General features: G+C 43.3%; 1 protein-coding gene across 1 annotated transcript in view; it reads left to right on the forward strand.

The window, feature by feature from the left end:
• Positions 1 to 17032, forward strand: part of LOC112072152 (neurexin-1a-beta-like) — a 58625-nt gene that overhangs the window by 29774 nt on the left and 11819 nt on the right. Inside the window, exons 4-8 of the mRNA XM_070439675.1 lie at positions 10135 to 10224; positions 11760 to 12082; positions 14786 to 14790; positions 15152 to 15218; positions 15510 to 15598. Of these exons, the coding sequence (XP_070295776.1) occupies positions 10135 to 10224; positions 11760 to 12082; positions 14786 to 14790; positions 15152 to 15218; positions 15510 to 15598 (574 nt within the window). The remainder of the gene's footprint in view (positions 1 to 10134; positions 10225 to 11759; positions 12083 to 14785; positions 14791 to 15151; positions 15219 to 15509; positions 15599 to 17032) is intronic.

The raw sequence follows: 17032 nt of genomic DNA on the forward strand, positions 1-17032 counted from the left end.
CTTAAGTTTTCCTAGCCACCGTGCTTCTACACCTGCATTGCTTGCTGTTTGGGTTTTAGGCTGGGTTTCTTGTACAGCACTTTGAGATATCAGCTGATGTACGAAGGGCTATATATATATATTTGATTTGATTTGATTTGGTTGTAGTTTTTTTATTTTTTCGTGTTCATCAAATAACCACGCTGCACCTTGGTCTGATTCTTCCGTCAACGAACGTGACAGCACCACTTTTCCTTTTTACATTTGTTAAATTTCACTTCACCAATTTGACTATTTTTGTGTATGCCCTTTACATGAAATGAAAATAAAAATCAATTTAAATTACAGGTTGTAATGGTTCAAAATAGAAAAATGCCAAGGGGGATGAATACTTTTGCAAGGCATTGAAATTGGTTTATTAAGTTCAATACTGTGTACTCTCATCTAACAAAAGCATGGTATTGTTTCACTGTAATAGCTATTGTAAATGGACAGTGTAGTTAGATTAACAATAATTTAAGATTTCTGACAAATATCAGATATGTCTATGTCCTGGGAGTTTTTCTTGTTGTTTACAACCTCACGCTAATCGCATTAGCCTACATTAGCTCAACCGCCCACGGGGAACACACCGATCCAGTAGAGGAAACACATTTTTTCTTAAGTACTTTACATCACTGCCAAATAGCCCCCTATTCCCTATATTGTGCACTACATTCGACAATGTCAAAAGTAGTGCACTATGTGAGAATAGTGTTCTATTTGGGACACGGTCTTTCTCAAGACCAATCACATCTACAGAAAGAGAAAAGAGGTCTTCACTACAGTGATCGTTGCACTGAGTGCATTCTCCCTTGTTCTTACCCACGGCCATGGTCTTTTTCTGAGATTGAATTCTGACTCGCTCCATCTTCCGGCAGATTGACAATGTTTTGTCACATCAGAACATTAATTCTGTGTGGGCAGGTAAAGTTCAGGGGACTAACAGTAATTTGTGTGTGGAGTGTGGAGCAAGAACGAACAGCATCAATTATTGGAGAAGGGATGGGGATGGGAAGAGAGAGAGAGAGAGAGAGAGAGAGAGAGAGAAGAGAGAGAGAGAGAGAAGAGAGAGAGAGAGAGAGAGAGAGAGGAGAGAGGGAGAGAGGGAGAGAGAAAGAAGAAGAGAGAGGGAGGGAGAAAGAGTTGTCCAAAGAGAGAGAGAGACAAAGAGAGACAGAAAGAGAAAGAAAAAGAGAGTTAGACAGCGAGAGAGAGCGAGAGGCATGGAGTGGATGGATAGTAGCAGGGTTGCAGGGTTGAAGAGGTCAGGCTCGGAGCTCATGACTCAAGGCAGATCTTACAGAACTAAGTCTGACTCAACAGGATGAGATGGGGCATGGAGGGGCCTTGCAAAGGATTCTTCTTATCATGTCAGTTGGAGTTAAGGGATAGACAGGGACAGGGTTTGGCTTGTGAACCCTGCTCTCCCTCTCTGTCCTGTATCTTCCCTGTCTACACATCACATGGAGGCTGCAGGAAGGTCTGGTGGTGAAAGGTAAGATAGTGAACTGTCATTCTGACTTAGGAGATCAGCCTTACAGGAGATACAGACAACAAGTAAAGTATCTACCCTGTATCTAATGTCTACACAGCAACTGGTGAGGGCACACACTGGAGAGTCGAGGAGGCTCATACACGGATGTCCTGTGCGAGCTGTGAGCTCCAACTCTAAAACCTGAGTGCATATATGTCAGAATCACGAGTGATCTAGCTGTACAAGCCTATACATTCCTGTACCGAGTTCAGATGAGCAGTAGCACAAGACACATCACTATTCGACTTTGAATTGAATGGGAACCTAACCCCACATTCAATACTGTGCCAGCTGATCCCAGGTATCTGCATAACACAAAACAGTGATGCCCCTAACCTGCTTGTCTCTGTCTAAGCACTTCACAGCATCTTCAGAAACAAGCTCTGTTCAACTATGATCCAACCTACACGCATCCTATGCCCATTGGCACGTGTGTCCCACATTTAACACGAAACCGCACTATACGGCCCTCCTTGCTTCCACTTTATTGTTCCTTTCCGCTCAACACAACCGAACACTACGTCTACAGTATCTATTGGTTACCACATAATCGAACGCAAAACAAATAACCTAACGGGACCATGTTTCAATCTATCTTAAGGGCAATTCACCCACAGTAAATATTCCTATATGGCTCCCTACCAGTTTCGGATCGCAAAGAGTGTCTCGGGTATTCTCACTGTCCCCCCTTATCATGCCCTCCAACAAAACTAATCATCAGCATAGACTCAGGTCATACAAAGATATAGAGTTGGAACACTAGCCGTTCCATCCATAAACTCTAACCGACGCGCTACTCCTCCGAACTGGTTGAAAAGCCCACCCAAGTGGCTAATACGTTACCGTTTGCGTTTGACCACAGAGTAACCACTTTGGTTGTGTAGACCACATGATTCAAGGCTTGGCTATTATGATCTCACGGCAGTACAGATTTTCTTTTTACTCATCCTTGGGAGTGACAGTTCTTGTTCGGACCACATTATCAGGCTTTGTGTATGGACCATCCTAGAGACAGTAGTGCTGTTGTTTGACCACATGAAGTTGTTTTGGTTGTGTTTGTACCCACCATGATCAGATCGTGCGCTTTGTGAGTTACACGTCTACATGCGTTTTGAGCCCATCCGTTGTCTGTACATGATGCTGGGTCTGGTGGACCACATGACAGCTCGTCCGTGTTACCACTATGGACAATGCTGGTTGTTTGACCAGCAGGACATGATGCTGGTTGTTGACCACGTGGATACATCATGTTGTTGGTTTACCCAGACATGTTGTTGGTTGTGACCACTATGACAGTTGTTGGGTTGATTCCACTCTTGAGGTGACAGCATGTCGGTGAACACAGAGGCAGGCTGTTGTTGTTGACACGTGGACATATGCTGATGCTTGCACCACAGGATAGAGCGGTGTTGGACCACACTGACAGGATGTGGTTTGGACCTACAGAGGATGGTTGGTGGTTGGACCACCAGACATTGATGCTTGAGTTGACCACCATTACACCGTGGCTGGTGACCACGAGACAGGCTTTGTTGAGCTTGACCATCAGTGACAGGATGGTGCTGGGTCTGTGGCCCACCGACAGCTGCTTGGTTGACCACCCAGTGACAGGAATCTGGTTGTTGACCACAGTGCAAGTTGTTTTTTAGTTGCGAGCCAGCTAAGGACAGATGACTGTCACCACGAGTACAGCGTTGGGTTCTGGGACCACAGTGCACAGGATGTTGGGTTGGTTGTACCGACGTAGTTGACCAGGTTGTTGGATGTGGTGACCACTGAGTACGACTGTTGGTTGGGTTTGGACCACAGTTGACAGGTTGTTGGTTGTTGACCACAGTGATGACAGGAGGCTGGTTGATCTGGCCACAGGTGCAGGTTGCTTGTTGCTGGACCCACGATTGGACAGGTATTGGGTTGTTATCGCACAGTGCAGTTTGTTCGGATGGTGACCACTTGGTCAAGATGGCTGGGTTTGTTGAACCATGTGACGGATGCTGTTGGTAACCAGTGTACAAGGATGTTGTTGTACGCACAGTGACAGATTTGTTGTGTTAGACATCCCAAGTTGACGAGCGTGTTGTGTGGGAGCCACGTGATTCGAATGTTGGTTGTACCACACTGACCAGGATGTTAGTTGGACACTATACAGGTTTATGTGATGGTTGTGGACCACATAATGAGTCGGTTGGTTCAGCCACTGCTGACTAGGGATTTCGTTGTGTGACGACAGGTGCACATGTTGTTGGTGTTGACCTCATGACAGTTTTGTTCTTACCACGTTAGTGAACAGGTTGTGTGTGGGACCAACGGAGTGACAGCTGTGTTTGATGCCACATTTCATCATGATGCTGGTTGTGACCTACAGATACAGCGAGAGCTGGTTTGTTGACCACAGTGACGAGGTGGGTTGGTGTGTTGACCACGAGGACTAGATGTTTGGGATGACCACTATGACAGGTCTGTTTGGTTGACCACAGTGACAGTGGGTTGGTTGGACCCATGATCAGATGCTCTGGGTTTGTACCACCAGTGGCAGCGTCTACTGTATAGGACCACACTACATATTGGCTGTATTGGTTACGACCACAGTTCACAGGCTGGTCGTTGGACCATCGAGTGACAGCTGTTGCGTTCGTACCACAAGTGAAGGGATGCTGGTTTTCACCACGGAGTTACAGGCTTTTGTCTTGACCACATGACAGTGCTGTTTTGTTTGAGCACATGGCAGGTGTTTGTATTTGACCACTAGACATGATGCTTGTTGGACCGAGCAGTGACTATGTATTTTTGATGGTTGGACACTTTAGTGACAGGTTTGTGTGTTTGTTTGCACATGACAGGTGGTGTGTTGTTGACTCTACCTGTACATCTTTTTGTTAGTGAACCACATGACCAGGATGCTTTGTGGACCACATGTGCAGTTGTTGTTGGTATAACCACAGTGATTCAGGGATGTTGATCTGACCATCAGGGTCAGTTGTTGGTTGGTGTGTGACCACAGGAAAGATGCTGTTGGCTTGTAACACGGTACAGGATATCTGTTGGTTGGACCCAGGACCAGGATGACTGTTGGTTGACCACGAGTGCAGCATGTTGCTTGTTAGACCACATGACAGTTGGGTGGGGACGCACCAGTGACAGACGTGATTGTGACCACTTGGAGTTAGTCATTTGTTGTGGACCACAGTACATTTGTTGGTGTTACCACTGGTACATGTGATTGTTGTTGTGACCACAGTTGACCGCTTTGTCGGTTGACCACAGTGACATCGATTGCTGACTTGTTGTACACAGTGACGACTGGTTAGTTTACCACATGCAGGTTGTTCGGTTAGGCTGCACCATTGATTACGATCGCTGTTGTTTGGAACAACTATCGACAGATCAGGTTGGAAACACATTAGACGATGCTGTGTCCCGACAGGATTTCGCTTTTGTAGACCACGAGTTACACGTGTTGGTTGGGACCACGAGTACAGGGATGTGTGTTGACCACTGTACAGATGTTACTTGGACAACAGTGACGAGGTCAGATGGTTGTTTGGACCACTGTTATAGCTTATTTGATGCTGCATTAGGTTGGCACCACTTGACAGGAATGATTGGATTGTTATATGAGACTCAGTGACATTTTGTTGGTGGTATGTTTGTGGACCTACATATATGGACATCATGTCTTTTGGTTGCTGGTACGCGCTGAGTGAACCAGGTTTGTGTTGTTGGACCACAAGTTACATGCTGTTATGACCACAGGTGACAGGACTGCTGAGTTTTGTGACCACTAGTAGACATGTATGAATCGGTGTGACCCATGGACATTTGTTGACCACATGAGATTGGGTTGTACCATCTAGTGATCCAAGTTGTGTGGCCACAGTACAGATGTGTTTGACCATCAGTTACAGACTGTATGTGACCACAGTGAGAGTCATGGCAGGCTGGGGTTGGTGTTTGTACCACGAGACTTTATATGCTGATTGTTGGACCACATGACGAGGCTTTGTGACACAGTACATCTGTTGTTTGACCATCTAACAGTGGATGTGGTCTGTGACCACAGTGACGCTGTTAGTTTGACTCACAGGTGACCGGAGCTGGTTGGTTGACGCACAGTTTGCAATGTTGTTTGTTTAGTTGTACCACGAGTGACCAGGATGCTGCTTGACCACTTAGGTACAGGAGTGTGGTTGTTGACTCACAGACAGTTGGTTTTGACCACCATGACAGTTGTTGGTTGCGTTGACCACGGACAGGTTGTGTGATTGAACCCACATACAGGCATCTGGTTGGTTGGACACAGTGGCAGGTTGTTGGTTGGTTTAAACCATCATGACAGGATGTTGTTGACCACAGTGAAGGTGTTGGTGTTGACTCACATGATAATGATTCTGGTTTTTGTATACACGACTGGACAGATGCTGTTGGGTTGACCAGTTACCGGCATTTCTGTTGTGGCCATCAGTACAGAATTGGGATTTGGTTAATCCCACAATGAACATGGCTTTTGGCCATCAATGACAGGGATTTTTCGACACATTACATGTGTTTGGATTGACCTACAGTGACCAGTTGTTGTTGTACCACATTAGTACCAGATGTTGGTGGTTGACCACAGTGACAGGGCGTGTTGTTGTTGGCCACCGATAATTCTGATGTTTACCACGTCTGTACTACTGTTAGTTTGACTTACATGACAGATGTTAGTTAGTTGGACCATCAGTGGCAGTTGTGTTGGTGGTCATCACCACTAGTACACGGGTTGTTACCATCGGATACATGTTGTGGTTGCTTTTGACCCATCAGCTACAGGATTTTGATTCGTGGACCACAGTACAGGAGTTTGTGGTTTTGTTCTTTTACCACGTAGTGGCAGTGTTGGTTTGTTGGACCACAGTGCAGGTTGGGTTGCTGTTGGACCACACACAGGCGTTGTTTACCACGGAGTAGCAGGGATGCTGTGTTACCCATTGACAGGATCTGTGGTTTGCTTGACCACAGTGCAAGCGTGTTGCTTTGTTGACCACAATGACAGATGCCTGTTTGCTTGACGCACAGTGACAGATGGGGTGTTTTCTCGACCACATGACAGGGATGTTGTTGTACCCGACGAAGTGACCAGTGTGTTGTGTTATCCCATGCAGTAATTCTGGGGCTTGCTGAGCCACATGTGACAGATCTGTTTTGGTACCACAAGTGAGAACTGTGTTGGGTTGGAGCAACAGTACATGTTGTGGGTGTGACCACATTGACAGGCTTTGGTTTGTTGGACCACGAGGACAGGGTTTCTGGTTGATGACCACAGTTGATCATGATTGCTTGGTTGTGTTGACCACAGTACGAGTGATTCTTTTTGACCACAGTGCAGGATTGCATGGTGGTGGACCACTATTGACGCATGAGCTGTTGAGTTGTACCACAGTGATCAGGTATGCTGGTTGGGACCCAGTGGCAGGTTGTTTGTTGTTGACCACTATGACTGGATGCTGTTTGTGACCACAGTGACAGATCGTCTGGTGTTGACCGGAGTGGCAGGTTTGGTTTGGTGGGATCCAGCAGTCAGTTTGTCGTGTGGACTCACATACAAGGTGCTGCGTTGTTGACTCACATGACAGGATGCTGGTTGGTTAACCATATTGACGGCTGTGGCGTTTATTGGACCCGAGTAACAATGCTGGTTGTGGTGACCACAGTACTTTTGCTGTTTTGGACACAGTGGCAGTTGGGGTGGTTGTGGACCACAAGGACAGTTGTGTTACCACATACATTGTGGGGACTACAGTGACAGATTGGTTGATTGGCCCACCGGAAGTTGTTGGTGGACCACTGGAGGACAGGCTGTTGGTGTTACCACCTAGTGACATTTTTGTTGGTGGGACCACTATGACAGGATTGGCCTACAGTTATTAGTTTTTGATTCTTGACACTTATCAATTGTTCTGGTTGAGCCACAGAGCAGAGTTTGTGGTTTGACCATCAGTGAGCTAGGTTTTGTTGGTGGACCACTTAGGACATGTGTATCTTTAACCACAGTACCAGCGTGACCACGCAGTGACGAGTTGTTTTGTGTTGATTCGCACAGTGAGCACTTTGTTGTTGATCCACGTGAGTCATGTTTCTGGTATGGACTCATGGGCGTGTATGACATTGATTGATGCTTGACCACATTGACGATGTTGTTGCTTTTGACCTACTAGTATCATAGTTGGGAACACGAGTACAGGTGTTGTGTGGACCACATACAGTTGTTGTTGTTATGACCACAGGACAGGTTGGACCACAGGGACAGGTGTTGTTGGACCACAGTGACAGAGGGTTGCCACTCGATGTATCATTTGCTTGGCGACTCCACAGTACAGGGGGTTGTTGATAACCAGCATGACAGGCATGTGTGCTTGGTGACCACAGAGGACTCATGCTGGTTAGGTTGGTGGGACACAGACATGTGCTGATTGGTGGACCACATGACCAGCTTTATTGTGATCAGTGACCAGGTATGTTGGTCTAAAGTCTCTTCTCCAAGGCCAAAACCTAGGAAGAAACCTAGAGAGGAACCAGGCTATGAGGGGTGGCCAGTCCTTTTCTGACTGTGCCGGGTGGAGATTATAACAGAACATAGCCAAGATGTTCAAATGTTCATAAATGACCAGCATGGTCAAATAATAATAATCACAGTAGTTGTCGAGGGTGCAGCAAGTCAGCACCTCAGGAGTAAATGTCAGTTGGCTTTTCATAGCCGATCATTAAGAGTATCTCTACCGCTCCTGCGGTTTCTAGAGAGTTGAAAACAGCAGGTCTGGGACAGGTAGCACGTCCGGTGAACAGGTCAGGGTTCCATAGCTGCAGGCAGGACAGAACGTGAAGCTACATGCAGTGCAGAACGCAACTACACACAAACAAGGTCCCACAAACTAAAGCTGCTAAAGGCTGCCTAAGTATGATCCCCAATCAGAGACAACGATAGACAGCTGCCTGTCTTTTAGTTTTTGATAATTAAAGTACATTTAAAACCAAATACCATTAGACTTTTACTCAAGTAGTATTCCACTGGGTGACTTTCACTTTTACTTCAGTCCTTTTCTTTTAAGGTATCTTTACTTTTACTCAAGTATGACAATTGGCTACTTTTTCCACCACTGCTATTTGGTACGCATCCAAAGCGTGATGCAGAGTTTGGTCTCATCAACACCAAGAGTTCACCACTCTTGCCTCTATCACAAGCTCCTTCTATTCCTCTCAAGTATTGTTTGGTTCAGTTTAATCTCTCTATCTGTTTCTCACAGTTTCTGTTTTTTATTTTATCCACCCACAAGCCACACTGCTTTTGACATCTACAGAAAAACTGGTTAAACTCAAAGCAATTAAGGAGATTATTGTTGTTATCAATCTCATTTGCATGTACGTCTACCGGGAATGAGAGGATGAGAGTGTTGATATCCTTTTCATTGTCATTACCCTGACTCCTTAGTGTAGCCATGGTCAAAGCCGTCAGCGTCATTACCCTGACTCTTAGTGTTTCTATTGTCAAACCCTTCAGAGTCATTACCCTGAGTCTTAGTGTTTCTATTGTCAAACCCTTCAGAGTCATTACCCTGACTCTTAGTGTTTCTATTGTCAAAGCCGTCAGCGTCATTACCCTGAGTCTTAGTGTTTCTATTGTCCAACCCTTCAGAGTCATTACCCTGACTCTTAGTGTTTCTATTGTCAAAGCCGTCAGCGTCATTACCCTGAGTCTTAGTGTTTCTATTGTCAAACCCTTCAGAGTCATTACCCTGATCTTAGTGTTTCTATTGTTCAAACCCTTCAGAGTCATTACCCTGAGTCTTAGTGTTTCTATTGTCAAACCCTTCAGAGTCATTACCCTGAGTCTTAGTGTTTCTATTGTCAAAGCCGTCAGCGACATTACCCTGACTCTTAGTGTAGCCATTGTCAAAGCCTTCACTGCTATTGGAATAGTGTTCCAGTATGTGTGCACCTATTTTGACACCTAAATATGTTGTTTCTTTGATTTGTGAAATGCCTATGTTGATTGATGATTTGTTGCTGGCTTATTGTCACCTGGTTATTAGTCAACTTGTTTAACTGGGGAATGGGTGTGCTATATATGTATATACTTAGTTATGTTCTCTAAATCATCAACTGTGTGCAAAACGTTGAATGTTTTTCACAAACAATACATTCTGGGAATGTATAACTAGCTAAAAAGTCTGCCAAAAAGAAAGCAAGGAAATAAAAAATGTGTTTTGCAAATCATTTTGGCAAGACTTATGTTATGAAAATGTTTAAATTTGTGATTTGGTTTTTGTTTATACATTAACATAACTCTATTAACCTAGTTGAAACTTCAGCGTGCTAATTCTCAATTAATATAGGAATAATTGGTTGGCTAAAATTAAAACTAAATGATTTGAGTAAGTGAAGTTGGGTCGGTGAAATGTTGTAGGTAACTTTTTGTTTATTTTAAACGTCTAAAACGTATTAAAAACTTTGTGGCAGTTGTTATAGCTCAAGAATTAAGTATTGACATTTAACCTTTGACTTTACAGACTTTAACCACTGAAATGTCTCTTTAAACTTTAAAGGCAACAATGATAACGAACGCCTGGCGATTGCTAGACAGCGAATCCCATATCGACTTGGTCGAGTAGTTGACGAATGGCTACTCGACAAAGGTAAAAACATTGATTAAAACTTCAAATTAAAATAATTTGGTCATAACCCAGTAATACTTTTTGTAACCAATAAACCTTAAAAAAATTAATGTTCAGTAAAACTTCAATAAAACTAAATAATTTAAAAACAGCTAAATGTAGCTTGCTAGTAACATTGCACACTTTCTTTTTAGAGATGTCAGCTTCAGGTTAAAGGGACTGTAAACATAAATCTAACTATTTCCTGAAGTAATATCAACACTGTTAAAATGTATATAAATTATTATAACATTGTTGTCATTTGATACCTAAATGATCAACTAATAAAGGTCCAGTTAAATTATACATTCTGTTGATATTTGTAGTGTTGTGTTTTATACACATATATACATATATGTGGTTGTTTATAATGGATCATACTGATTCAACTTCTAGAAATGTTCAATGATAAATAGAGTGCAATATTAATTGGCATAAAGAAAGTGAGTCCCTTTAACGGATATTGTAAATATGTATAGGGAATGAATATCAAGGCAATGTATCATAAAAGTCAAAAGTTTGAGTGCATGCCTTTTTGTATGTTTCTAGAAACCAAGTTGTATCTCCCACCATGATTATTTTTCATTTTGATGTGTTCTGTTTCAGTTTTTATGTTCCCTTTTATTTTACTGTCACCAATGACACTTTTGTTATGTCCCTCATTTTTCAAAACTCAGTGTAAATGTAAAAGTTGCATTCACTTCTTGCTAAAAGGCGGTCTTGGGATGATGATAAATGTCAAATGAATAATTTTAACTTTGGCAAAACATTTGAAATGTATGTTAAATATAATTTTAACTTTAGAATTGTATGTTAAATATAGTAATGAAACTCAAAACTTCTATACATACTATACCTATTAATTATGTTTTTTATTATCATAATGAAACTTAAAACTTCTATATAATCATTAAAAAAATTTAAGTGGTGAGTGTTTTCAAAGAAATTCAAGTGTCAAGCTATTCTAAGAGGATAATTGGAGCCTGTAAGATGACACATCTGTCAACTCTATTTTCACCACAGGCAATTTCCCACAGACAAACTGTCCCTTTTTAAATTCCATCACATATAAAAACTCACACTTCTAATATTCTCCTATTATTTCAAGGAATAAATAAATTGCAGTTTAGCCCAATGCTGTCAAGTAATACTAGATTTGCATACCTACCCGCAGTTAAATTGACTTGATTGTCCTTTTAGCAAAGCTGCAGTACATTGATTTACCACAACTTTTTGCTTTATTCTTTCTCCCTTTGAGTCTGTGTGGTTCCATCCCATCATTCTAACCGCAATAAATTACCATGAGAGGCTTGCCTCTAGCAATGGGTAATTTATCGCAACTCATTAGCCGACTGGGCAAATAATCTGTGTTCCTATGCGCAATTATTTTTCATCACGCTTTAATTTTTAATTTCTGTTTTGACTCAACATACAAGTAGGGAGTTAGTGGTGGCAGAGTCCGTCCACATTCCATCCAACATACATTGTTGTATATATGTAACATTGTTTTCCCACAGGTCGGCAGCTCACTATCTTCAACAGCCAGACCACCATACAGATAGGTGGCTGGGACAGGGACAGGAGTCGCTCGTTTCAGGGCCAGCTCTCAGGCCTCTACTATAACGGGCTGAAGGTGTTCAACATGGCCACGGAAGGAGATCCTAACATCCGCATCCAGGGGAGCGTGAGACTGGTGGGAGAGTCACCCTCTTCCATCACGCCACAGTCCAGTGCCAATACGGACAACCGGTCGGAGACGTCCACCTCCATTATGGAGATCACCACCACAATGGCGTCCAGTAGGAAAGTGAAGCAGACGACGCCACGGGAACCTCATCAGGTAGGAGAACTCAGAACTTAAGATACGATATACTTTAGCATTATTATTTATTAGACATTTGTCTTCTGCTTTGTCTAAACAATATACCGTACTTATACACACAAAACACATTGGGTTGGAGAGGCTGGGCTGGAGCAGAGGACTGCATAGGGCAGGGCCCTAACCTTCTGCTCTTCTTATTCTCTGTACAGTCAGGTCTAAAATGTTTCATCTTTCTCAAGGGTACCAATAATTAAGACCTGACATTATCTTTTCTTGTTATGTGTCTTATCCTGGTCTGAGCTCTGTCTGTGAGCCTGGTCTGGGCTCTGTCTGTGAGCCTGGTCTGGGCTCTGTCTGTGAGCCTGGTTGGGATCTGTTTGTGAGCCTGGTCTGTGATCTGTCTGTGAGCCTGGTCTGGGATCTGTCTGTGAGCCTGGTCTGAGATATTGTATGTCTGTGCTGTATATCTTGGTCTATGAGCCTGGTCTAAGATCTGTTTGTGCTGTACAGTGGGGAGAACAAGTATTTGATACACTGACAATTTTGCAGGTTTTCCTACTTACAAAGCATGTAGAGGTCTGTAATTTTTATCATAGGTACACTTCAACTGTGAGAGAAGGAATCTAAAACAAAAATCMAGAAAATCACATTGTATGATTTTTAAGTAATTAATTTGCATTTTATTGCATGACATAAGTATTTGATACATCAGAAAAGCAGAACTGAATATTTGGTACAGAAACCTTTGTTGCAATTACAGAGATCATACGTTTCCTGTAGTTCTTGACCAGGTTTGCACACACTGCAGCAGGGATTTTGGCCCACTCCTCCATACAGACCTTCTCAGATCCTTAGGTTTTCGGTGAGGGCGTCGTGCGCTGGGCAATACGGACTTTCGGTCCCTCCAAAGATTTTCTATTGGGTTCAGGTCTGGAGACTGGCTAGGCCACTCCAGACCTTATGCTTCTTACGGACCACTCCTTAGTTGCCTGGCTGTGTGTTTCGGGTCGTTGTCATGCTGGAAGACCGAGCCACGACCCATATTCACATGCTATCTTAACTGAAAATGGGGAAGGAGATAAAATGGTATGGTCACAAAAAATCTACGCAACCTTTTTATTGTCCTGAAACAAGATTACATGGGCCCATCCATCCTCCACCTGCAGTACCCAGTTATTGCCGTCGTATGACTCCTAATTAACCGCGCCTTTGTTTGCAAGAAAAATCAGTCATTCCGCCACAAGAAATGATGGTCTCCTGGTGCCACCATCCATTGCTTCACAGATGTTGGGGGCTGGTGGTGTTCTGTCGTGGTGTACTCATCCTTCGGTACCCGTGCTCCAAACACGGCAGATTTGGATTTAGAGACATAACCCAAAGCTCCACCAACTTAGTTGTTATATATAGAGTGTCTTCAATCAGAGAACATATTATCTATTGAACTATACTAATCGAACTACAATATCCTTTTCACTCATGAGATTATCGATCCACCGAAGCGACATGGGTCATTGTTGGCAAAGAACAACTCTTCGCAAGACGGGAACCCAGAACTAGACGACTTGCACGCTGCGCTAATCATTTTGGCCCCAGAGAGGTGGGAGTCTCCTTTTGCCTAGACTAGTCAACTGCTGCAGGAATTTCTCAATGCGCGTGTGATGACGGATACTTATGCTAAATCGTAGTTTACTTCCGTTGGATCATATATTGTGATTTTTCTTCATTGAAGAACATGTTCTAAAACGAGTTCCCTCTTCCTCTCCTAGTTGCTCAAATATATGATCGCGAGGTTCGTGGCCTGTGGTTAGTCTGGATGACTGAGTCCCTCACATTCCTCGGAGGAGTGGATCGATTGAGGGCGCCCACTTGAGGGGTTTTAGGCTGTTTTTCGTATAGCACTTTGTGTCATGGCTGATGTAAAAAGGCTTTATAAAATAATTTAATGTAAGTACGAATTCTTTGGAACTCATGGCTGTAGCACAACCAGTGTTGAGAAATAAGCAAAGAGGGATGAATACTTTCGGAAGGCAGGCCCTCTAGGACACTGCCTCCGCTCCCCAAACGAAGACGACAGCACATCAAGCTCAGCATCTATCATGCTCGCTCTGGCTTCTTCACTTCCTTTCCCATGAGTTAAATGGATTTGCGTAACCTGTCATTCAGGAAGATAAATCAGTAGCAGATGACAATCTTGGAGAGATGGCACGAGTTGCATTCTGGGGCCCTTCAACAATGCTATATGATTTATGACTGACGGTTTGTTGAGAAGTAAGAGTGGGAGCTGAGCGTGACAGTTGGCGCGAGGGAAACCCTGTCCGAAAGAGAGCCTAACAGAGGTGGTCGTAGCAGCCTTTATTCTTGATCCCAACACTTTATCACCTGAATTTTAATGATGTTTGTTTGTTCCCTCCCCAGTTTGGACTCTAGCAGTTAACACATATGTCTCTACTGCATCAGAGATGAGAATTGAGGCCAATCACATGTTGTATGTTGTTCCACTCTTGGAAACATTTATACCTCTTAATAAATGCCCACCTCTCTCCTTGTACTACAGTTGAAGATCCCTCAGAAGTTTTACACTATATCTTGGCTTTCAATATACTAAAATGATTTTGGTGGGTAAATCTAAATTATCTATCTGTGTAAAATAATTGTCCCTGTGTGTTCCTTAGAATGTGTATGCCCCTACTTCCGCTCCGAGTCTCTGATTCCTACCTGTAGGCGTTGTGAGTAGAAACAGAGCTGCTCTTCATCAGTGGTTCGCAAGTCCACGACTAACATCCCCGTCCAACATGAGAATTTCGTAAGAATAACAGAAAACATGTCAGCCTTATGGTAGCAGCCTTTTGATGGAACACATTTACTGCAGGAGAAAGAAAAACCAAAAAAAAACAAAAAGTTATACAAAGTAAATAAGAAAATAGATATAAATAAAAAACGCTTTCGTATCAATGTTTGTTTGTGTATTTGCCCTGTTGTATGTGCTGCAGTCTTGAAAGCAGAGGTGCTGGCAGCTGTAAGGACTTCATGAAATGGAACACGTGTCACCTCCGACGCCCTGGATCATCGTCTCTCCTGGCCTCTCAGTCCTACCTTCCTCAGGATCGCCCTGTCTGAGCACCCCTGGCCCCCGTTCATCCTGCTTCGCACCAAGGTAGAGAGGCATTTAGAGATGATACAGTATATTACAGGTTTGTTACATTACTGTGTCTAGTCTATAACTGTCACAACTTGGAGTCAGTCCAAAATACTGATGTACATAGATAAACACCACCCACTAGATTGGTTTCTCTATGAGCGTTTATGATGCGTTTTGCCTCCGAACAAGCACTAAATCCCCAACCATGTTGCTCAGGTACCAGCTCAAATGGAAGATACAGTTCTTTAATGTCAGTATTTCTAAGCTATGGTCCGAGTGTTACTCTATTGTTGTTGTGTGTCCCAGATGACCTCAGAGCTTGCAGCAGGGATGCCATGTCGGGGTGTTGCCGGGACGATGGTGGTGATGGCGGTTGCCAGAACTTCCTGCTCCCTGTGAGTGACAACGGATGGAGAACGGACCAGGGACCTGAGAACATATTACAGACTCCAGAGGACGTGAAATATCTCTCTCATACACACACACACGCACATACTTCCTACACATTATTATATAGATATATATTGCCTTCAGAAAGGATCACACCCCTTGGACTTTTTCCACTTTTTTTGTTCACCAGCCTCAATTTAAAACACACAATTACCTCATAATGTCATAGTAGAATTATGTTTTTCGAAATGTTATAAATTAGTTAAAAAATGAAAAGCTGAAATGTTTGAGGCAATAAGTATTTCAAGACCCTTTGTTATGGCAAGTCAAGGTCAGAGGAGTAAAAATCTGCTAATCAAATGTATTCGTGCCAAATACAACAGGTGATATTAAATGATATATAACACCCTATAGTCACAAATCGTTCTACTGCACGTATCCCATTAACCAACAATGCCACAGTTAAAAAAATAAATAATCAAGCAAATCATAAAAGGATACTACGTGAATTAAAAGAGCCAGGCCAGCGTAAAACATATACCAAATATAATCGACGTAACCTATTCTACAGGGGCCGGCACCGTAACAGAGGTTCAATGCTGTATGGCGGCTTCTGGTTATGTTTATGAGCCGCTCGGGCAGTCATAATATAAGTAAACATGTAAGGTAAAGAAAGTTTATTAAAGTGACAGAATATACCACAGAGTGTGATACTTGCAATATTAATCAACACGAGCCAATACAGAATGTGTAATGGGGTGCATGCTATAGTCTGGGAGTGGCCCATTTGATTAGAATTGTCTTGCATAATAGGTCTTCACTAGCTTATGGCAGGTAGATAGAAGCTGTCTAAGCTTCCTTGGACCTGACTGAGTCTTTTCTTGCTCTCTCCTATGCGATCAAATACTGTCTTTGTGTGTGCCATTGTGGGGTTTACCGCTTGCCGTGTTGGGAGAGGCCGGTAGCAGATTGGAGTAGAGACCAGTCTGTTTTTTAGTAACTCGGCTCTCGGAGTCTAGCACCTAACGATATGTTATAAATGTAAACTTGAGCGTGTGATCTGTTAGCAATTTTTGGCTTCCATCTACAACTGCCTGGTGGTCGACAATAGAGGTCCTCGGAGTCACGTGCCAGGAGCTTGGCCCACGGTGATGTAGTGCTGTCTAGCATACCCTCTGTAGAGCCTTATCTCGTGACAGAGGCCAGTGCTATTTGCATACCAGCAGTGATAGCTACGCAGTGCGAGGTATTGCTCAACACATGATGGATGCACATTATTAACCTTTTTAGTACGCTGAAGGACCATCCTAAACATATTTTCTCAGTCTTGTGAGGAACCGTTTATGTCGATGCTCTACATCACGCAGCTATCTTGATGTGTGCAGTTGTGGACCATGTTTCCGTTTTGTTGGAGAATAGCACGAAGAGAGAACAGACAG

This window comes from Salvelinus sp. IW2-2015, unplaced genomic scaffold, assembly GCF_002910315.2.
Source record: "Salvelinus sp. IW2-2015 unplaced genomic scaffold, ASM291031v2 Un_scaffold1837, whole genome shotgun sequence".
NCBI lineage: Eukaryota > Metazoa > Chordata > Actinopteri > Salmoniformes > Salmonidae > Salvelinus > Salvelinus sp. IW2-2015.